Below are 24,146 nucleotides of genomic sequence, written 5' to 3'. Positions count from 1 at the left end.
AAATTTATGAGAATCTCAGAACTAGCAAGGATCTCTAAAAAGAGAATAAAATAAATCCACAATATTTTTGGGAAAGAGAAGAAAAAGAGAAAGAATAAAATTAATAGAAGAGAGAATTAGAGAAGAGTTTCTGAATGAAAGAAAGGCTCTATTTATAGAGCTGGTTGAGAGCCAACGTGGCCACTAAACCAGGAAAATATCTCGTAAAAAAAATTGAGCAAAACAATTTTAACAAATAAAGGGAATGTTGCAAGCAAAAGTGCCTTGGCTTGCGGAAGAAGTAGTTTTGAATGATAACGTTACTGCCAAACGGTTTTGACCACGTGCAAAACAAATTCAAATTACTTTCTCTGAAAAGCTTTTGTAATTTAACTTTTAGATTTACAACACTACTTACCTAGAATGGTAGTTATTAGATGCTGCTCCCATTACAAGCCTCTATATTGCATACTGATGGATGAACTCTACAATCCCTTTTTCTACACAATCCATTTCAATGAGTAGTTTCCCTGCCCGCAGCTATACAATCCATTTCAATCAGAAAATTATTAGCAACAGAAAAAAGAAGTTTTGAAAATAAGGTTCACTAGAAAAATTACCCCCATTATGTGACATATATAAAGATAGGCATCCATAGTCTTCGGAATTTTTTGCCTTAAAGAAGATGCAAAATGATGATAAGAAAAGAATGGAAATATGGTCGATCGATATAGTGATTATAATCTAGATTAGAGAAAAGGATACTCAACATGGAACAAGAACAACATACAACCCAACCAATGCAAAACAAAACTTCAACAAACTAGAATGACATTAATTTATACAGCATAACCAAGAAACATGAAGCAATCACGAGGAATAATATTGCTGCTATAGTACTAATTTCCACATAACCACCAGAACCAACATTTTTCTGTATTAGCATAGCCGTCTGAAGCATCCTGCGAGTACATAAATTTAGCCATATATTAGTAACTAGATCATGAATTTCCAAATAAGGGGAAGTAATTTGTTATAAAGGGGAAAAAACTTGTTGTATAAGCCTCCTTGAGAGGTAGCAAATAAGGCAAAAGCTTGATTGTTTTAAAGTGTTTGTCTGTTCAACACTTTTTTGTTTGGCTCTATTTGGCTAAGTAACATCTTATCCTCCATATCTTGGTACTCCTGTTTCTTTCACTATTGAGACATAGTAATGTTGGCACAAAATGGAACTAGGTAACCTTTAAAAGCTTCTCTTGCTCAATAAGGTTGACAATTAAGAAACAAAATACACTGTATGATCTCAAAATGCATTAAAAAGAAAATGCAACACCTGTACGGTAATTTAAAATAAGGATGACTAAAGCTAAAGCATCAGTTTCATTAGCAATATTCACTTTTATAGTTGTTACTACCCGACCTAATAGACATATAAAGAGCACAACTCAACAACATCCATTAAGCCTTTTAGTTCTAGAACAATCCAAACCTATGTCTATTTGGGTAATATCCACGTATCATAGCTAATCTCGAAAATTTGATATTATGATTATTATTTATGACGATGTATCAATTTGTTATTATCAAATACTTTGTTATTATTCTTGAGATAAATATTATTCCAATAATAAAATAGGTCAACGACTCATGTGGATCCTATAAATACAACAACCAGTATTTTCAAGGAATACTCAGTTAATATTAACCCAATATTTTATACTCATACTCATAGATCTAAACTCGCTTATTGATTTGAACATCGAAGAGTTTTTTGCAATGTTCTTCTTTGAATAGAAAGAAATTCCATTATGATCAGTAAGAGCTTTCAAGTTACCATCACTAATGTTGTGTTCGCTTGAATGAAAAACACTGTAGAAGCATATTTGTAGAGATGGATTGGATCTTAAAATTGTGCTCACTTAAGTGAATTTGAAAGAGAAAAAAAACGATGATTTGCGGGATTAGATGAATTTTCATTCCTCGCATATATGTTCGGATTTGAGGGTATCAAATCGGTAAAAACAAAAGAACGTGAAAGCCTATACATATGTGGACATATAATCGATAATACTTGTAAGTGTAACCGGTTCCCGCTTTTTGAAATGAAATACACGGTCTTGTAACTTATTGCATGAATTTTGTAATCAAATATGTGGTGTCCCTGATCTTTAATATAAGCATATTATATCCTATTTACTAGTGGCCTTGCCTTGTATATTGTAATGCTCCCTGCTAAAATATTTTACGCGGTTGGAACAAATAACGAGCTAAAACTTCATATATTTACATGCAATATTAATTGGATAAAAATCAAACAGACTACCACCTACCCTTTATTTGCACTTTCAACATATGCAATTGGGCACTAATTAAATTACATTAAATGGGTTTTAGCAATAAATTCCATCACTATTAGTCTCACTGAAACATAACACTTTTTATATTAAAAAAATATCATTATCTTTTACAACCATGTGACATTAATTATCACAAAACTCAAAATTGGAATCAAATCCTAAACCCTAAATCCTAAAATTGCATAACACTTATTTTATCACTTTTATTAGAGATAAAAACAGGTTTCCACTAAAATAACCCTCGAATTGCATGACATCCGCGGAGATGAAAAAAGTATTTCATCCCGCAAATCAGTGATAATCGTTCTTTTCAAATTTATTAATGTAAACATACTTCACTTCGCAAATCCATCTTCTCTAATCCTTCTAAACAATGTTATCCCTTCAATCGAACCCAATATAAAATCTTGACACTTGCCTACAAATTCACACCCAATATCTCGCTTAGATAAGTAATAGTATATTTTCTTCTATGCACCAAAATTATCTCCCATATGATCTAACAATGGAAACTAATACAAAATACAAATTAGTAAATGTATAAAAATAGAGCTTTCAATCTGAATAGTTATGCTTCACATGCAAGTAAAGTTGCATATTGCAGGATATACAACTTAATAATTAATTCCAAAAATTTATTTTGGGAGTGGAATAAAACTCTTGCGATTTTGTTTCATGCATGCACGTGAGTTTTGGCTACCAATAGTTTCAACCTTTTAATTTAGTTTTGTTTAAGTGGTTCATCAATTTTCAGTGTTATTTTTCATTTGAACTTTCAAAATATATTAATAGACATTATCTTTTACAGTTATCTGTGTGTACAGGGTTAACTAAATTTCCCAGTCTATAAAACTTTAATATTTTATGCGAAAAAAAAAATAGAAATTTTTACATGTCATTGTTTGTTTTTGGGAAGTTTTTGAAATGATTCACAGCAAAGATTCAACAATATTTAAGAAAAGAAAATACTTAAAAGACTTTAAATAATTTATAATCTTAAACCTTAAAAAGAAGTATGAATTATTTTATTTTATTTTAAAACTTTCTTACATATACACGATATAAAAACTTAGAGCATTTAATGTTGATGGGACGGTTCGTTGGAATGGTTAAGATTAACAAATAGCATTGCTCATTGCCGAAGATAAACACATAAGAGTGTGCTTAACCATATATACATACGCAATTTAAATAATTAAGTTTGACAATTAATAAAAAAAATAGATAAAACCTACCAACAAGTATACAATTATTTTAGTGGAAAATATAGAAGGATTATTTTATAATAAATTGAAAATAAAGTGATTATTTTAAAAACTTTGTTTTGATAGACCCAAAAAATACTCCTGTCTTATAATCGAAACACTGCAGTTTAAAGTGAATAATGTTTTTTTTATAATTTTTAAAATATTATCTTAACTAATTTAAAAGTTAAATTGATTATTTAGTAAAATACAATACGCAGAGGAATTTTCTTTTATTAGACTAAAATATAGTTAAAGAAAACAATATTAATACTAAATAATACTAACTTAATAAAATTAATGGTAATATAATAATGGTTCTTATTTTCCTAAGTTAAATGATAATAAAAACTTAAATTTTATTTTTTTTATAAAATAAAGTTTACTTTTATGTTTTTGTCATATATTTCTTTATTTCCTTATTTATTTCTTTCTTCTTTACCTAACACAGTATAAAATATGCAACGAGTACGATTCTTTTATCACATCACAGTTGAAAAAATAATGAAGATTATATTAGAATATAATAATGGCCATAAAAAAATAAATTAGAATAAAAAAACCGAAACAATTGGGCCAATAAAGCCCAAAACTCATAACGGCCCATTAGAAAAAAAAACCTCATAAGCAAACCCTTAATCTTCCCCGACTTTCTTCCGCCTCTTTCGTTTGAAGGGAGCGAGCTCACAATGGTGCGTATCACGCCTCATTATTTTGCAGATTCAGATTTCTACTATTCGTGTTTCGTTTCAGCTACGTTTTAGTGTTATGCATTTATAGTTTTTGAGCTTAGTGGAAAGGCGAAGTTTTGATCTGTGTCACCCATTTTGGTTTTGGTGTTGAGTTTTTACGTTTGGTAGCTTAGCTTGTAATGGATCAGTCTTTATGTTCTAATGTTTCTTTTTTTCTCACATAATCTGTATCAACATTTTTTGTGTGCATGTTAAAGGCGTTTGTTAAGGCTCAGAAATCAAGGGCCTACTTCAAGAGATATCAGGTGAAGTTCAAGAGAAGAAGAGGTATTTTGTTTGCTTGTTTTGATTCATTGTATTCAGTGTATGTCTTGTTCGTTGCAATCATCGTTTGTAACTGTGATTTTATTTACTGCAGAGGGAAAAACCGATTACCGAGCCAGGATTCGGTTGATTAACCAGGATAAGAACAAGTACAACACACCAAAATATCGCTTTGTAGTTCGATTTGTATCCTACTGTTATGAAGAATTTGTTATTGAGCTTGAATTGTTGTGTTTTGTCATGTGAATAACTGAATTTCTTGGCTCAGTTGATGTTTTTCTGTGAGCATAAACCTTAACCTGATATTAGACTAACAAGGACATCATTGCCCAAATAACATCTGCTACCATTGCTGGTGATAATGTTCTTGCTGCAGCATATGCACATGAGCTGCCACGCTATGGTCTCGAAGTGGGCCTTACAAACTATGCCGCAGGTACTTTGTGAGGAAATCTAATTCCCAACCATTTTGTGACCCACGGTTTGTGTCTATCTTTTCATTCTTTTTCTCTGTCATCAGCTTATTGCACTGGACTCTTGTTGGCCCGTCGAGTGCTCAAGAAGCTTGAAATGGATGAGGAATATGAAGGAAATGTAGAGGTATCTACGAAGTTTCTATGCTCTGTGTTTTATTCTTTTTTTTTTTTATTTGTGACATCTTTCTAAGTTATTTGGATGTTCTCTTTTCAGGCCACCGGAGAGGATTATTCAGTGGAACCAGCCGACACCAGGAGACCATTCCGTGCTCTCCTTGATGTTGGTCTTATTAAGACCACAACAGGCAATCGTGTCTTTGGTGCCCTTAAGGTAATCTATTTGAATACAGTGCTTTTTAGTGTGATTTTTGTTTATTAATAGCCAAATTGAATAATTGTGTTTACAGGGAGCTCTGGATGGGGGTTTGGATATCCCTCATAGTGATAAAAGGTTTGCTGGCTTTGATAAGGATAAGAAGGAGCTTGATGCTGAGGTTCATCGCAAATATGTCTTTGGTGGACATGTTGCTGCTTATATGAAGGTACGGACAGATGTTTTATTGAGTACAATTGTGTTGAAAAGGTAGTACTATATTATGACTATTTAAGAAAATGTGTTCCGACACTATTTTATGTATTATGTAGACATTGAATGAGGATGAGCCAGAGAAATACCAATCACACTTTAGTGATTATATCAAGCGGGGAATAGAGCCTGATGGTCTGGAAGATCTGTATAAGAAGGTTCATGCTGCCATCAGAGCTGATCCTACTTTCAAGAAATCCGAGAAACAGGCACCAAAGGAGCATAAGAGGTAAGTGGCTGATAATTTTTGAATGCATATAGATTCTAGAATTAGGGAAATGCATATATCTATTTTGTCATTTTGAATTCTGGCTATTTTAAGTGGATCTGTTGTTGGATTGGCTGTATATTTAACTAATCCTGTGATGTTTATCTTGTTTCTGCTATTTATCTATCTTTTGTTCATCTTATTTTTGCTACTGGTTCCGTATGACTAATTGATTTGGAAGTATGTAATATTTAGGTTTGGTTTAGTATTGAAATTTACTAAATCTAATGTTAATGTTAGTTTTTAGTAATATATATTATGGTTTTATGTTTAAATATTATGTATACATGCACACACACACGTGTATATATATATGTATATGTGTGTGTGTATATATATATATATATATATATATATATATATATATATTAAGATGACATTTTATGTTAAAAATATGAATCACTAAGTCTTGTTATGAAAGAATTGGATTGAGAAATAAGAATCACATGTTTCTTTTATAAGTTACATAAAATTTTCATCAGTCCTATAATTATTTATTTATGGTTGTATGAAGTAGATCTAATTTAATTCACTCTTAGTATTATATAAAAATTGTTATACCCAAGTGTAGTACTCATAGACCTGATTAATTTATATCAGGATGGACTTACGATTTTACATTATTCAATAATTTCTTTAAAAAATGCTTCAATTATAATAATTATTAAGTTATGATTAGCTGTGTATTATTTGTCAAAACTTCATAATAATTACACAATAATAATAGTTTGTTTGTATTTAACTTATGTACTCTATTTTGGCTATATTTCAAGTTGTTGCATGGTCGACATTTTGAACCTTTTTGGTTCTATTTTTGGTAATTTAGTTTTTAGAATGGAGGATGTTCCTGAGAATATTTGCATCTTTGTGCAGGTACAATCTGAAGAAACTCACTTATGAGGAGAGAAAGGCTAAATTGGTTGCACGCTTGCAGGCTCTCAACTCTGCTGCCGGTGATGATGATGATGAGGATGATGAGTGAAAGTTCATCATTGATGATGTAATAGGATCTGTCTTAACTTGCATTTTGTCATTATGAGCAATAATTTGCAGATCACAAATTTTGAATAATTTTGGAGTTGAGTTAGCCTTTCATTTTTTGTTGGGATTGATTGATGTGTTATTTTTAATTTCATTCAGATATGTTGTAAGGGTAGCTAATATAGTTCTTTGATTTTTAATTCTGCATTGCAATTGAATATCAGTTTTCATTTTCTGCATTCAACTCTCGGTTGTGCATTGCTGAAGGTGTGTTTATATGTTTGAATCATAGTCATAGTTTCAATTCTAGTTTTGGTTTCTGCTTTGTTACCCATTTTAGAAAGTTGGTAACATAGTTTAGGTAGTTTTTCCAGTTTTAGGATTTTTAATTCTGTATGTTTTGATTCAATTCTCTATTCTATGATTCAATTGGCATGATTCTAAATCATTTTCATGATTCGATTCATCTCATTGCATCAAATTCAGTTTTGTATATTAATAACCTATCATGCATAGTGCATTCACTGTTTTGCCCTTAGTTTACTGTCCAGCTTTGATTCATTCATCCATTGCTTTCTCTGCATTCATTCACGGTTTCCAGTTTATATCATTTTCTAATGATAATTTGCACATGTCTTTAATTTTCCCCAATGATGCATTTTCATCTTGCACAAAAATACAATTCAACAATAAACTTCTTGATTCTTTGAATTGACATCGTGGTCTGCCCTATATTACATTCGGAGGATTTCTGGGATTTTGTTAAAACTGAACACGATAAAAGGTACTTAACAAGGGCTCAAGACTGTTATCACAATCGAAGTTTCGATGGCAAGAAAGCTTTTAACGTTTTGTTTCATGCATGCACGGGAGTTTTCGGTACAACTAGTTCAAACTTTTTAATTAAGTCTTGCTTATGTTGTCTATTATATTATGGATTGTTTGTTTTAAACCCTCCTTCATTCCTTCTGTGTATCTGGTCCGGTCCTTTTTAATACGAGGGTGAAAAGAGAAGCTTATCCTAGTGTGCATAGGTCAGCTAAACCTCGGTCCATAGCGCTTTAATATTTTTGCCATAGAGGTAGAAATTGTTGTATGCTATTGTTTGTTTGTGATGGGCTTACATGAGAGATTCAACAACATCATAATCAAACTACATAAAAAAAAACTGCACACAACCTTCGATCTAAAATCCTAAAAGAAATAAATTTATGAATTTTTTAATATTTATAAGATTAAATTTATGATTTTTTTCAATGTTGAGAACTACAAAAACTTTTAAGAACCGATGGAAACAATTTTAGGTTTACAATGTAAAATACATAGAACCTATGTATTTGTATTGCTGGTTTTCAAAAGATGTCATTATTGATTTTTTTTAACATAATGGAAGTGAAGATGTTGATTGCAACTACTTCAGATGATGCATTGATGATGAGTTTGACAAAATTGGTAGCTATGTGAAGTGCGAAGGAAAGGATGACAACTTGGTGAACATTGGAGAAAAGGAAGCTATTAAGAAGATGATACATAATTTGGATAAAGTTGTGTTGATTCTTCAAATGTGGATGAAAGTGTTGATAGGTGTGGTTTGTATTCTATGCGCCATCAACATAATTTTAGTTTCAATGTTGATAACAACTCCATGATGTGCTATAACTGTCTTATGGTGTTTAGTTAGTTAAGTTAATTTATTTGTTGTTAGGATGTATACTTGGCATTGTATAGGATGGACAATTAGCATTGTATAGGATGGACAATTGATATTGTCTAGTGTTAGTGTGTTCTTGAATGTAATGTTGTTCAATGAATTAAAGAGTTGTAGTTGTTTATAAGTGTTTTTCCATTAATGTATAATGAAAATGGTTGAATGAAAATGATTTAATGAAAATGGTTTAACGAAAATGATTTAATGAAAATTGTTTAATGAAAATTGTATAATGGAAATGGTTTAATGAAAATGATATAATGAAAATGGTATAATGAAAATGGTTTAATGAAAATGGTTTAATGAAAATGGTTTAATGAAAATGGTTTAAGGAAAATGATATAATCAAAACATAAATGAAAATGGTATTATAGAATAAAATGATAGCATTGATAACAAAAGGTTTGATCTATCGTGTGTTGGCTGCAAAACCAACAACAAGTGCATCGGTCACAGCGTAACAAATGATAAATATCATTCTCTCCCAAGGGACTTGTGCAACACATGATAATTCTTCCTTTCATAAATCAATTAGACATCAAAGTGTACAAACAACATAAGAAACTCTTTTTGGTATTTTATCAAAAAATTAGTGTTCAATGAATTTAACATAGTGTATTTACAATTTGTCAAGACTAAAATTCATCCATTTCATTCTCATGCATTCACAAGCATCTCAATTCCATCCAATAAACATTCAATTTCAATTCTAGGTTCAAATGATATTTCTCAATACATCAAGAACCACAATTCATGCATGGGTGATCAATAAAAAGCAGACATTAAGCATAGAAATTGAATACTAACATGAATTGGAAAAACATATATCATTAACATCATAAAATACATAAGAATTTCATATTTTACAACTAATCTCAACAAATAGGAAAAGCCCTCCATGGTGAAAAACTTAGGGTTCTACAAAATTGAAGAGATAAGGAATAAATTGGAACCAAAGAGAAGACGCACAACCTTTCCCAAGGTTCTTGGCAGCTACTCCATGCTCCATTTGCGCCTCCCCTTCGTAGTTCCATCTCCAATTCGTGACTCATCTTCTTCCTCAACCCAAAAGGGACAAAATCACCATTGATGAAGCTTGAAGGCCCAAGGAGGAGTGAGAGAGCTTCCCATTATTCCAAACAGCCTCCAAGGGCCTCTCCCAATCTTTATTGGTGAAGAATGAAGTGTAGGAGGAGAAGAATAATGCCAAAAAAATTGTGAGACCCATGTTTAAATAACCCAATTTGACAAATCAGCATCGTCACGCTCAAGCGGTAACCCAACGGCAGGATTCAAGAGAGGAGAGCGCTCAGCTGCCGCCTAACGGCAGCATTCCAAAGAGTAAAGCGCTCAGCCGCAGCCTAGCGACAACAGTTTTGACAACATTCTAAAATTCAAGTTCTTGTGCGATTTGAAAGCTGTCCAACATGGGTATTTGCTTCAAATTGATCTTTTATTGTCCCAAAACATTTTCCTTGAGTTCTTGCTTGTTTTCCTCCACTAGAATGACTTCCTATTCATTTATTTCACACACTCAGGTAAAGAGATTAGAGGTAAAAACAAGCATATACTAAATAAAACACAAGAATACTAGAAAACACACTAAACTTGAGGATAAAAAAGGTAAAAGTTGTGAAGGAGTTGATTTATTAACCAAAATATATGCACAAAAACACGTAAAATGAACTGTTATCACTCCCTCACACTTAAAACCTTGCTTGTCCTCAAGCAAAAGGTAACTTGGCCAAGAAAAACATATACTCAACAAAGGTCAAATAACTAGAAAGCAAGTTCACAAAATCAAATCGGATAACATTCATGAATGTTCTTCTTTCATCAACAATCCAAAAACAATATGTGTAACATTGTAAATCCTTAGCTATGGTGCTCACAATGCAAATATTACAAGAATAAATGTACATGTTTTATGAGAGATTAACAACCATGACAAAGATGTTTTCATTGATCAACCAAACCAATCCTCACTAGAGAAAGTGTTTTCACTCAAGCACACTAGTGTATAAGGGTGTGTCAGTCTCTCATCTACCTCTAATAACACATAATTTGACTTTGTTTTTCATTTCAAGAACCAATAATTATCAAAACATACAAACACAATAAGGGCTTTATTTGATGTTGGGACAAGGCAAAGAAGGAAATTGGTGTATCTAGATAGCATGAACTATCATAGAGAGCAATCACATCAATTTCACAATCTTATCATTCTACTCTCTTTTACCTGAGAACTAGAACAACCAAACACCAACTTGCAGTCACCTTATTCATATGTTTTCTTTTCCTTTTCCTTTTTCTTTTTCCATTTTTTTTCTTTTTTTTTATAGATGAGATATATACAAGAATGCAACACATCAACCAAACCCCACACTTGAATCACATTACTGACCATGGAAACTTTACTTTTCCCATTAAGGTGAGATGATCAATCATATTCAATAAGGCTTAAGGTTTCAAAAGTAAAGGTAAGTTTCTTTTAATGCTCAAAGGATTGCACAAGGGTTCTAATCTTTGAAACACAACTGACTATTTTGGGTATATGATGCAAAGAGGGAAAGAAAGACGACCTTGTTTCAATGTAAGCATGCAAATGAATAACAACTAGCAATGAAACTCAAGCAAAGTTAATTGTAACCAAAAGAGGTAACACTCATAGATAAAAACTCTAAGGCACAAAATCTCACCCGGTTAAGTTCTTTAGTTTCCTATGGTTGTCATACACCTTGCCACAATCATTAACCACAATAAAAACAATAACAACATTCTCGATATACTCACATGAAAACAACCACAAGGATTAGTTTTCGCTAAATCACAACACATTCTCAATGTATTCCAAAACTAATTTATGAGCAAACACAAATGGTTATCCTCAAAGTCATGCAAAACTCACTCAAAGTCACATAACCAATGCATCATATTTGTCAGACCAGCCAAGTTACACTTATTATCAACAAACAAGAAAAGAAAATAGAAGGGAAGGAAAAAACAAACTCTTTTTTTGGTGGACCAACTTGCTGCTCAAATTCCTCAGCTCCTTGTATATTCTTCTTCATCAACATTCATACCTATTACTTGCAAGAACACCAAGAGACTCGAACAAACATGTTAGTCCAATTTTTATAGAAACCAAGATTTGAGAATTGAAAAACATAAAGATAAAAATAAAAATAACATATAGAAAAGAAAAATAGAAAAATGAAAAAAAAAACACAAACAAAGAAATAAGGAAAAGAAGAAACAAAAATTGCAGAACATAAGCACACCAACCAAACAACAATTCCAATATGCAGAATGATTGAAATGAATTTCCTAAATAACCTCACTCAGATCCCTCTTGTTGCAAGATCACTTAGTACTCTCTTAAGGTGATGAATACTGCTTTCCTTGTTCTCTAAAGTAAAAACACTTAGATCCCTCTTGTTGCGCTTATCTAAGTCTGACACACCTTACCCAATCCCTTGGCCTAAGAATGTATTAAAACTTGCATTAAGAACCAGAACAATGGGGGCCAAACTCATAATCCCATCCTTGGCGACTTGCGATATCTGGGTTGATTTAACTAGTTCGACTGCTGAATCTCATCCCTAGCGACTTGCAACAACTAGATCATGCTCTAAGGCGTACCCCGAAACAAGCTTTAAGCATAAACCAAACCAGTGGAAAGTATAAACATCTGTAGGCAAACTGCATATAAGAAACACAAACAAAACAGACATACAATTAGCAAAGAATTCCACTTTCCCTGTTTTCTAAAGTTAGAACACTCATATCCCTCTTGTTGTGCCTACCTAAGTATGACAAACCCTCACCCAATCCCTTGGTGTAAGAAGTCCATCAAACTTGCCTTAAGTTCCAAAACAGTGAATCTAAACATGCAACCCCATCCCTGGTGATTTGCACATCTGGTTTGATTTAGTTAGTTCCGCTATTGAAATCTCATCCCTAAGAACTTTCAATAACTGCATCAAGCTCTAAGGCGTACCCCGAGACAAACATTAAGTTCAAACTAAATCAATGGAAAGTCTTAAAAACTAAAGCAACCTGCAGACAAAACAACATTCAAATACAAAACAAATAACAAAGTCTAAAAGAGCCATAAATGCCCAAATTGCCTTGTGTTGGAACACAAATCCCCGGTAACAGCGCCAAAAATTTATTGGCTGCAAAACCAACAACAAGTGCACCCATCGCAGCGTAGCAAGTGATAAATATCGTCCTCTCCTAAGGGACTTATGCAACACATGATAATTCTTCCTTTCATAACTCAATTAGACATCAAAGTGCACAAAACAACACAAGAAACTCTTTTTGATATTTTATCAAACAGTTGGTGTGCAAGGAATTTAACATAGTGTATTTACAATTTGTCAAGGTTAGAATTCATTCATTTCATTCTCATGCATTCATAAACATCTAAATTCCATCCAATAGGTGTTCAATTTCAATTCTAGGTTCAAATCATATTTCTCAATACATCAAGAACCACAATTCATGCATGGGTGATCAATCCAAAACAAGCATTAAGCATAGAAATTGAATACTAACATGAATTGGAAAAGCATATATCATTAACATCACAAAATACGTAAGAATTTCATGTTTTACAACTAATATCAACAAATAAGACAAGCCCTCCATGGTGGAGAACTTAGGGTTCTACAAAATTGAAGAGATAGGGAATAAATTGGAACCAAAGAGAAGACGCACAGCCTTTCCCAAGGTTCTTGGCAGCTACTCCATGCTCCATGTGCGCCTCCCCTTCGCAGTTCCATCTCCAATTCGTGACTCATCTTCTTCCTCAATCCAAAAGGGACAAAATCACCATTGATGAAGCTTGAAGGCCCAAGGAAGAGTGAGAGAGCTTCCCAACATCCCAAACAGCCTCAAAGGGCCTCTCTTAATCTCTCTAGGTAAAGAATGAAATGTAGAAGGAGAAGAATAATGCCCAAAAAATTGTGAGACCCATGTTTAAATAACCCAATTTGACAAATCAGCGTCGTTATTGCTCAAGCAGTAGCCCAGCGACAGGATTCAAGAGAGCATAGCGCTCAGCTGCTGCCCAACGATAGCATTCTGGAGAGTAGAGCGCTCAGTCGCAGCCCATCGACAACAGTTTTGACAACATTCTAAAATTCAAGTTCTTGTGCGATTCCGAAGTTGTCCTACATGGGTATTTGCTTCAAACTGATCTTTTGTTGTCCTAAAACATGTTCCCTTGAGTTTTTGCTTGTTTTTCTTCACTAGAATGACTTCTTATTCATTTATTTCACGCACTCAAACAAAGAGACTAGAGGTAAAAACAAGCATATACTAAATAAAACACAAGAAAACTAGAAAACACACTAAACTTGACGATAAACCAAGGTAAAAGTTGTGAAGGAGTTTATTTATTCACCAAAATATATACACAAAAATACGTAAAATCAACCGTTATCACCGTATAAGTTTTGTACAATATTGAAGTATTACATAATAACATTATGAAAGTGTTCATATTGTTTAGACAACTATTTCAAAAGTATTAACATAAAGTTCAGCTTCAAAAAATATCATGTTTTTTGAATTTCATCCCTTCTTAGGCTTGACCTTCACCCTAATGTGTTGATGGCATAAATTGTGGTTAAGTCACACATACAAACTTTGGAGGAATAATTATTAAATGTTTAAAAGCCTCATCATTAAGCTCTTTTATCTTTCTTATCTCCATCTTCCATGTTTGTGGGTCTGTTGCTTTATCTTCCCTATACATTAGACACTTTAGATTTTTTTCTAGGGTATTTCTTCTTGAAGTTGACATATAAGTGCCTTACATAGAATCTTTGATCAACTCTAGGAAGCAATTCTTGTATAGCTAGTAGTAGGCTCTGTCATATACAACATAATGTATAGTGTTGTCAGTTTTGACAATATGCATGTTCAAAAGATCTAATGTGCAAAGGTTAGAGGTTGTTTTGTATATGAGATTTACCTTTTTTTTGGTCTGATATAAATGTAATAGATGAAAAGACTAGAGCCCCACTGAGGTCTTCAACCAGAAGCTCCAAAAGCAACCTCCATGTATCCTTGTTCTCCACCTCTACAATGACATATGCAATAAGCAACATTTGGTCATTAACATCTCAACCCACAACACTTAGCAACTCCCCACCACATTTCCCTTTTAAGAAAGCTCCATTAAAGCCAATTATTGGCCTACATGAAACAAAACTATCTTTGTATGCCTTGAGCCATGCATATAGCCTCTTGAAAATTGGTTAATCATCATTCTCGTCAACTTTCACCTTCAATATCAATCCTAGATTTCAAGCTAAAAGCTCATGAGCATAATCATATATCCTTTTGTACTATAGTTTGAATGACTCATCAACCTGGTCTAAAGTAATGGCTTTCGCCTTGTAAGCTATACTCCTAGATATACCAATGTTTCCTTTTCTACTGATTTTCTCTCGAATTTCAACTCCCTTCCCTTTTAGAATTTCTCTCACGGTTTTCTCCGAGTTCTTGCTCAACCACTTCGTATTAAGTAAACGAAGGTTGTACTCTCTACTGCATGTGTGGTTATGTACAATAATCCTGAGCTGCCACGTATGGATTGTATCCATATAAGCATAGTATGTCATCAAGGGGCATTGTCCTTTTGCATCCAAACATTTCAGCCTCATTCTTCTCTTATCGTTTTTAACAATTTTTAAATTTATGTGATTTTTCAATGAGTAGATTTTTATGACATCCAAAAAGTCTTTTTTTTCACCAAAATATGTCCTCAATTTCATTTAAAATCAACCATACTTTTCAGCATATAAAAGGTCACAAACTTCCTATAATCCTCTTCTTCATTATGTTCTTCATCATTATGTGTTACACTAAGAAATTCTTTAGATTGTCAGTCATCATCCGACAAACCTCTCTCATTACCTTAATTTATATCATTATCAAAATCGCTGCTAGACATCTTAGTCCATGATGGTCCTTCATATTAATGTGAAAGACTTTTCACTTCAAGTTCCACATTACAAGTGCAATCTCCATCTCCTAACTCACATTCATATCACATTCAACATTTATGTCAACTAGTCCCACCATACACTCGCTATTTACATCAAAATTACCATCATCATTCGACGTACTCCAACCACAAGCATCAACTTCCTCTTGTACAACTAATGTAGGTTCATAGTTACACACTTCTTGGTCTATGTTACCCTGACCTTCAACATCACCATGATAATCACCCCTCTCTTGGGGTACAACACCATCTCCTTCATAGTGAGGGACCTCAGTCTGTGTTTCACTCTGACCTTTAACATGATCATCACATTCACCCCTCCCTTTTGACACAACAACATGTACTTCACAATGAGTCACCTTAACCTATGTTTCAGCCTAACCTTTAACATCAACATCACATTCACCTTTCTCTTGTGACACAACAACATCCTCTTCACAATGAGCCACTTCAAGCTATATTTCAGTTTGACCTTTAACATCAACATGACATTGACTCCTCTCGTGTGAAACAACAACATTTTCTTCATAATGACGCACCTCAGATTGTGGGTTACTCTGACCTTCACATTCATCATCACCTATATGTATGCATTGACCACTCTCATGCAACACATGCACAACTTCTGCTTCAACTATTTCATCAGTAACATATTTCAGCATGTGTCACCTGAGGTTTAGACACTGTGTGAACCGCGAATACACGAATCTGACCATTTAACCTAGCTAAGTTGACCATATGCATGACTTCAAAGTCATCACACAAAGGCTCCAACCTGTCATCCAAGACAAAACCCCTTGTTACACAGAACCCCTTCCTACACAGTATCACAACTCTTTGAATCCAACATACCCCAGCCCTTTCACTACACTTACTACAAAAAAGTAACTCCAAACGTTTAGGTCAAAAGATAATGTACAAGTTTCTCCTTCATACTTTAGCCTGCCATCATTTACAAACTTTGCCTTATGGTTGAAAACAACCTCAAAATCCTCTTCAATTATGCACAACAAAATATAAATATTTGTAGACTTATGAAATAATAATAAATCGACAAAAAGGAACACCTATTAAAACTAGAATGCACTGAAACAAATGCTCCAACATAACTTTAAACATGGGGGACAACAAGGGGACCACATTGTAATGAACATGAAAGACATGTCAACATTGTGGGACAATACTCAGCTTTGCAAAAATGAAACACATATGACAACAAAAATCATCGAAGAATAAATTGAAACCCCCAATACAACATTTACTTACCTTCGACGCGATTCACTTTGAACCACCTCGCAATTGACCTAACACTACCTCGTGATTCCAACCAAGAACGTTCGAAAGATGACAAAAAACACCTAAATCTATTCACTGAATCCTAATTGTGTTCAATCAATCCCAATTTCAATCAATTCCAAATTTGCATGATGGAACCCTAAATCCTATCAAGGAATCTTAATTTCGCACAATGTAAGTTCACTCGAAACACTCCCAATTCACTTTTAATTAAATTTTACTATTCTTTAATGCTTAAAATACAAAAGTTTGCGTCAGTGCCCTACCTAAAATGCCCTAACTCTACCATGTCGTTTAAATAAGTAACGTCAATAATTTAATGTCGTTAAATCAATTTTAATGTCGTTTTAATGCCAAAACAAAGTAATTTTAATGTCGTTAAACCAATTTAAGAACCTAATGAAGAACAAAAATAAGGGAGAGAGTCATTTGAAATGAAAAATAAAAAATAACGACCTTAACCTATTTATAACTCATACTCATACTTAGATTGTGATAACTTTTTTTATGATTTCTCATACCTTTCTATATCTGGCATAGGAGTTGCAAAACGGGTTGGAGTTTTTCGCTTTCTACTTTACAGTCACGTGTAGTAACTACCCTATATATAAAACTACCTTGTGGTCTTATATAGAGATGCATAGTAAGTAAAATTTTGAGACCATACTTCATGTGCTACGAGACAAGATACATTACAAGAAAATTCTTAAATAACATATAATTTTAGAAACAACAGATAATTAGTTACTATAATGATTAATTTAGATAATGATTTATAAACTTAAAACTATTAGTATCTAAAATAATCTTTATTAAAAAAATTATAATTACTTTGTGAATTAGATTTTAAATTGATCACTAATATTAGTTATCGAGTTTTTTATTACCAAAAAATTAATGCTTAAATTAACCACTAATTAATTAATTAGTGACCAATTTAGTTAATATTATGGTAAGTTTCTATCGTAAGTTTTGTTTTCCTTTCCTCGTATCTTTTTTTAGTTAATATAATGTTACTATATTATCTATTTGAGTTAAGAACACATATGTATAATTTTCGTTAATATAAACATAGAATGTTCCTTGAATGCTGTTGGGACGGTTCATTGGGATGTTTAAGATTAACAAATAGCATTGCTCATTGCCATAAGATAACAAATAGCATCTCTTTAACCATACATACATATGTAACCTTTTTACAAGAACTCAAAATGTGCACAACCTATACAACATGTAGGCTATAAAAATGTTGTTTACATACTTTAAAAATGTGTAAAGAGAGTGAGTTTGAAGAAGCAAAGAGAAAAATGAGAAGCTTGCAGATCAGTGAGTTTGAAGCCAGTCCTGGATTGCATGGCGAAGAGAGTGGTTGGGAATAAGGTTGTGATGTGCTAACTTAGATTTTGTCCTTGGTGAAGTGTGACGACCACTTTTCAGCCATTCACGTATAGCCTCAGCTTCATAAGTAAAACCATCTGCAGCCACTTGTGGATCTTGCATCACTTCCTGCAAAATATCCAAGGATTTGGAAAACCTTTTCATGTGTCTCATGGATATGTAAATAATTTTATTACTTTAGACAATTGTGAGCAGTGTAATGCAAGAAGGGAAACAAACACATGTAGCATATAACTAAAATTGAAGATGGTGTGAGAAAGAGTTTCCTACCAGAGAGATTGGACAGATAAAATATGGAGGAGGTTGGCATTTTCCTTGAGAACCCAGTTGAGTGGGCCCACAAGAAGCCCTCATTGGTTCCAGTATTCTCCAAACATCTGGATGAAGATCTGGTCTGTTCTTTCTATTCATCTCACAACACCTCAAAGCCAAGCGAACCAGCTCTTCAGCTAGCATAACTGGCCAGTCTCCAGCCAATGGATCCAAGATGGATTTCAACTTTCTACTATGTAATGCATATTGCACTTCCTTTGTTATTCCCAGAGCAGGTTTCCCAGTGATCAATCTCAATAAAATGACTCCAAACGAGTAAACATCTGACTTTGGTGTGAGTTCACCAGAAATAAGGAATTCAGGATCCACATACACAAAAGTTCCCTTTGGAACAGTCCTCCAAAACTCTGTAGTGCTGCTACTTGAACCCTCTTGACAAGATAATATACGACAGATTCCAAAGTCGCTGAGCTTGGTTACAAGGTTTGCATCCAGGAGAATGTTGCCTGGCTTTAAGTCACCATGTGCTATGCTGTGAGGTTTACTTGATTGAAGAAAGATGAGAGCCGAGCAGAGTTCTGCAGCTATGCGAATTCGAGTTTGCCATGATAATGGAGGTGTGTTATCTTTACAGTTGAGACGATCTTCAAGGCTTCCATTGGGTAAATACTCATACACAAGAGTCCAGGATTCTGGGCAGGATCCTATGAGTGTCACAAGATTCGGGTGCCTCAACCTGCTCAATATTTCAACCTGATACAAGCAAAACCATGTCAGAGAGCTATTATTTGTACAACTGGGAGAAAAAAAAATGACATGCAATAAATTTTGTGAAATAAACACACAAAAAGATTGTTCCTCACCAAAATAGGATGAATCACAAAATATGAAGTAAAACTGAACCGAAGCCATACCTCTTGTTGAAACTCCATTGGACCTTGGGCACTGTCAGGACTCAACATTTTTATAGCCACCTCAGTGTGACGTAAGATACCTTTAAATATACTTCCATATCCACCCTGTCCAATCTTAAGGGATGGATTGAAGTTTCTTGTTGCTTCTTTAATCTCTGAAAAGGAGAATTCTGAGAAGGGTTGAAGCCCGTGCATGCTTGAGGATTCCCCTTGTTTTCTCTTTAACTCCTCAGCCTCTCCCAATGCATTATCAAGTTGCATTTGCAACTCATCTAGTTCATCCCTGTACTTTTGAGACAACTCATCAGCAGATATATTCTTCTGCTCCAACTCCTTCACAATAAGTTCAGTAGATGCAATTTGATTCTCTAGAGATAATTTCTGATCTAAGGCAAGTTGGAGTTCCTCGTTAACTTTGTTTATCTGGCTCTTCATATCATCAAGTTCTTCATTTGCTTTCTGTACTTCTTCCTCTTGTTCTTTTCTTAGTTTTAGCTCTTCTTGATACAGGTTTTCAGTGGCTTTAGCCTGTCAATAAAAAGATGTTTTTCCATTCAAATGATCCTAGAATCAGTTGAGGTTTGTTTAAGGTTAGCTAACGCAATCTTATTCTTTCGGTCTGGTAAGGATAATTTCAAAAACATAGAACTGAATAAAACACCTACAATTAACTTGGTGTGATGATTTACAAACATGATCATCTTACTCATTGAAAACTAATAAGAACTCCACATAAGAAAATTACCTTGCGTATAGCATCCTTGGCTTCTTTTTCTGCTTTCACGCGCCTAACAGTTTCTTGATGTGCTTCTTTCCTAGCATTCCAAGCCTCAGCCATTGCCTGTTCAAGTTGACCATAGAGAGCATCATCCATTCCTTCATCCTGCTGGTGTTCAATTACAATATTAAAATATTATCATAAAGCTCAGCCCCATAGTATACATAGAAATTCTGATAGAGGAAAAAGTGTGCACACCAATACACTTGGAGATGGTGAATGAAGATCCTTGTTATCCAGAGAAAAGTCATTCAATGACAAGCCTAATACATTCTCACTGCCATTGTTAATCAAATCTGGGATCAATTGTGCTTCACCCAAACAGCTCTCAAAGCACATTGAGAATACTGAAGGACTCCCTCGTGACTGCTCATCAAACTCATCACAACTTGCTTCTTTACCGAACTTTCTCTGAGGAGTTAAGTACCCTTCTAAAGAAGAAACAGATCCAATGCTCTTCCGAAGTGCACCATTGATAGTCCTAACTCTACGAAATAACTCTTGTCCGGTATTAATTGGTTTTCTCCAACGATTTTGCCCTTCCACTGAGGATGGGGATCCCGTGTTTGGTGAATGCCCAACTTCAGAGTTTGCTATTTGCAGCACAGGAGATCCAACCTCTACATTCCCTCTATCCAATCTGCAATCCCTGAGTTGATATAGCACTTGTATCAGTACCAAATATAATATGAGAATATACTATTTAGGACAGTACAACAAATCAAAGTTCAAACAAAAATCAAAACACAAGCTTTCTGAAATTGTTCCTTTGAAGCTTACTCCAAAGTTACACTTATCTCCGTGTGACACTATTCCTTGGAATTCAGTACTCACCACCACTATTCAAGTATTCGTAAGACAGCATACCTTGTGTGTATGAGGTACCCGTTGCAGACAAACTGCATATGACAAGAAGCTGGAGCTTGTTCAGATACATATATAGCTTTCTTAGATTTGAGGGATATCATTCTCCTGCAGTATCATGCAAGTGGAAGCTCGTTAAAAGCAATAAGAATATAAATTTCAAAAGGGCTACAAAATTTTCCATGAAGCAAAGCCTTCAAGAGGGGAATAAAATCAAACAGGCAGAGGGGAAGATTAAGCTCCATATCTAAGAATGTTGAGAAATAGTAATTAAAAAGTGTGAAAGTATAACATGGTTAACAAAAAGCTCCAAATTTCAAACAGATAATTTGGTTAAAATAATGTGTAATAGCTGCTTGAGGAATTTTAGCTGGCTACTTACCTAGAATAGTTCTTATCAGATGCTGCTCCCATTACAAGCCTCTGTATGCCATACTGGTGGATGAGCTCTACAATCCCTTTTTCTACACAATCCATTTCAATGAGTACTTTCCCTGCCCTCACCTATATCAGAAAATTATTAGCAAAAAAGAAGAAGAAGAAAGCTTTGAAAACAAGGTTCACTAGAAAAATTACCCCCATTCTTTGACAGATATAAAGATAGGGATCCATAGTCTTCGGAATATTTTGCCTTTCCCTTTCATGATAATCTTGAACTTCCTGTTCTCTCAGTGCACTTGCAGGAAATTTAGCACCCACTGTAAAAATAACCAAATAAACCAAGTTAAATCCGGTTTGTGAAACACACCATAAATCATAAGTCATAGCGTGGTTTCTTAAATATTCTGGGTCATTTTGAGTTTTAGTTCAAATCTCCTAGTAATTTCAAAAATAATGTTCAACAACGCATTATATACTCACACCAAACGAGTAATAATGTTCATAGGCACAATCAATCAAAAGCCTAACAAATTTTAACAGTAATAATAAGATTTGCACCCAAGTTATGATAAAGTTATCTCAGGTTCAGCCATGTTGTACAAATCAAAAAAGGAAAAAAGGTTTAAGTTATCTCAAACCCACAAACAATTGCAAGTGCACACGCATGTTTCAAACTTACTCATAGGGATCGTAGGTGATGGCACGTGAACATGAAGGATGCAGATTCTCCTTCCTCCAGAATTTTGTATTGCCCATATGAGATTTAATTTGCTGTCTTTCACATCTTTTGCCACAGCAACATAGAGTGTATCATCAACCATACTTGGACTGGGCTCACTCACAATTTCACTCCTACTAGTCATGATTCCAGGAACCCCAACATCACGAAGCTTGCTCGTACGGTTGATCTGTGGTGCAGTTGCAGGCATAGGACTCACCACAGCCATGCTGATAGATGAAGGATGGTTGAACCTTTAAAAGACTCTTTCTTTCACTTCTGAAGAGAATCACGATAATCTGTAACTCAGAAGAGCCGATTCAACTTTCTAGCCAAAGGAACTTATAAAAGAATTCAACTACTGGGAATTTTCTCTCTACCTATACATAAACGTTACATCAAGAAAACTTGATAAACCCAGTTAACCCAAACCAAAAAAGGAATAAATCAATAAATAAAATCTCTCAAACTAACCAAAAACTCTCTTTAATATCTCCAGAGCATCTCACTGGTGTAAATTAAGAGACCCCATAACCAAAATCTCTCCCAGCTGAACAAAAATATTCATTTTTTCTACGCCTAGCGAAGACCCAATCTGGGACCACATTTGCAAAGACACGAAACATGTCCGTTGTCTATCATCATATAAACAAAGTTCATAGGATGATGGAAAGTCATGATGACCAAATGATGAAATGAAAAGGAAATGCCTTTTTTTATGTGCAGGTATTTATCTATGTTGTCTCGTAGGAATGGAAAAGAGTACGGTTGTCTTGAGCTCATAACATGGTAGTGAACAAACAGAAGAGACATAAATATAGATAAAGAAGTAACACAGTGAAACCTTGGAAATTACAAGAACAACCTCATTTTTCTACCTCTTCCAGCCACGGTCGTGCTCCTTATTTTTCTTCATCTTCTTCCACTCTTTGTTCCCTACGACTGCTTCACATGAAGTTTCGACGAAACAGTTTAGCCCAACTACGTGGACCTCCAATTTCCAATCTTCTGGAAGTAATCTGTGCAGTAAACGTAAACCTGTCATACATCGGGACAGGTGTAACTTGTCTTCATATACAATCATGAAAGTGATGCACCCTTGTTTGTGTTTGATAGCAGAAGATAGAATGAAGAAATGAAAATGAAGATCAATTAAGAGCGAATATGAACAAAAAATATATACATACTTGCATATAGACACGTGTCATTGTTCATGCAATGAATACGACTATTTCTCATATTAAAGGAATAACAAATATAGTCTGAGTTAGATTTTTACCTTTATATAGAATACATGCTATTTTTGTTTGGGTCTTTTAATGTGATACCTGTTTCAAAATATGAGATTACGTTCTTTTCTTATACAAGGAGATATATTATGTAAAGATCTCTACTCCTAACGCTTTCTAACCCAACCTTACTCTCATATATTAATAATCAATTTACTTTACAATATTAATTATGTAAAATGTTTTTTTACACCATTTGCATATGTTGACAACCTACTTTTATAAGTATTTTGGTCATTACAAATAATTAATTTTTGTATTTATACAAAGAAAGTGAGAGATTGAAAAGTATATTGTATAACTGATCCGTCAAAAAAAATTGGACGATATCATCTAGAACCGAAATGACTAATTAATTCGGAATAATTAATCTGAACAATAACAATTATTAACGAATAATTAATAAAAATAATAGTTATTAATTAAAAATTAATAAAAATAATAAAAAATATTTATTGGTAATTAATGGATCAGACTTATTTATAAGTTCATTATAAGATTTATAAATATATATTTTATAAAATATCTTATATAATTAATTCTGATTACTTATTTTTATGACAACGTTATTATGTAAAATCACTGACTTGAGTGTC

At 33.7% G+C, this 24,146-nt stretch overlaps 2 protein-coding genes across 5 annotated transcripts; one reads left to right on the top strand and one right to left on the bottom strand.

Annotated features, from left to right (window-relative positions):
• Nucleotides 1-4,183: 4,183 nt before the first annotated feature.
• Nucleotides 4,184-7,107, top strand: LOC124826335 (large ribosomal subunit protein uL18-like). The gene is made up of 9 exons (XM_047299143.2): nucleotides 4,184-4,272; nucleotides 4,530-4,599; nucleotides 4,691-4,782; nucleotides 4,906-5,032; nucleotides 5,117-5,196; nucleotides 5,287-5,403; nucleotides 5,480-5,614; nucleotides 5,718-5,887; nucleotides 6,800-7,107. Exons 1-9 carry the CDS (start codon nucleotides 4,270-4,272, stop codon nucleotides 6,906-6,908), a joined length of 903 nt encoding a protein of 300 aa, XP_047155099.2. The 5' UTR covers nucleotides 4,184-4,269; the 3' UTR covers nucleotides 6,909-7,107.
• A 10,949-nt stretch (nucleotides 7,108-18,056) lies between these two features.
• On the bottom strand, nucleotides 18,057-23,295 carry LOC124826333 (U-box domain-containing protein 33-like). 4 transcript variants are annotated; one of them, XM_088102065.1, is made up of 10 exons: nucleotides 23,140-23,295; nucleotides 22,223-22,560; nucleotides 21,739-21,860; nucleotides 21,545-21,666; nucleotides 21,166-21,270; nucleotides 20,497-20,947; nucleotides 20,266-20,406; nucleotides 19,521-20,048; nucleotides 18,604-19,359; nucleotides 18,057-18,441 (listed from the first exon to the last, which is right to left on the bottom strand). In XM_088102065.1, the coding sequence occupies exons 2-10, from the start codon at nucleotides 22,488-22,490 to the stop codon at nucleotides 18,259-18,261; spliced, it is 2,676 nt and encodes an 891-aa protein (XP_087958191.1). In that variant the 5' UTR covers nucleotides 22,491-22,560; nucleotides 23,140-23,295; the 3' UTR covers nucleotides 18,057-18,258. The 4 variants fall into 4 exon arrangements, with proteins under 4 accessions (XP_087958191.1, XP_087958189.1, XP_047155093.1 ...); XM_088102063.1 differs by having other exon boundaries at nucleotides 23,127-23,278; XM_047299137.2 differs by having other exon boundaries at nucleotides 20,266-20,403; nucleotides 23,127-23,278.
• Nucleotides 23,296-24,146: the final 851 nt, after the last annotated feature.

Source organism: Vigna umbellata, chromosome 11 (assembly GCF_029865625.1).
Source record: "Vigna umbellata cultivar VRB3 chromosome 11, Vumbellata_1.0, whole genome shotgun sequence".
Taxonomy (NCBI): Eukaryota; Viridiplantae; Streptophyta; class Magnoliopsida; order Fabales; family Fabaceae; genus Vigna; species Vigna umbellata.
Note: the sequence above shows the minus strand (reverse complement) of the source record. Positions and strands in the feature narration are given on the sequence as shown.

Excerpts from the sequence above, each read along its gene's own strand:
- LOC124826333 (XM_088102065.1), bottom strand. The coding sequence starts at position 22,490 with ATGGCTGTGGTGAGTCCTATGCCTGCAACTGCACCACAGATCAACCGT. Across the intron at positions 20,049-20,265 it reads CCAAGGATGCTATACGCAAG|GCTAAAGCCACTGAAAACCT; the intron begins GTAATTTTCTTA and ends TTTTATTGACAG. Across the intron at positions 19,360-19,520 it reads CAATGGAGTTTCAACAAGAG|GTTGAAATATTGAGCAGGTT; the intron begins GTATGGCTTCGG and ends TGCTTGTATCAG.
- LOC124826335 (XM_047299143.2), top strand. Across the intron at positions 4,600-4,690 it reads GAAGTTCAAGAGAAGAAGAG|AGGGAAAAACCGATTACCGA; the intron begins GTATTTTGTTTG and ends TATTTACTGCAG. Across the intron at positions 5,033-5,116 it reads CCTTACAAACTATGCCGCAG|CTTATTGCACTGGACTCTTG; the intron begins GTACTTTGTGAG and ends CTCTGTCATCAG.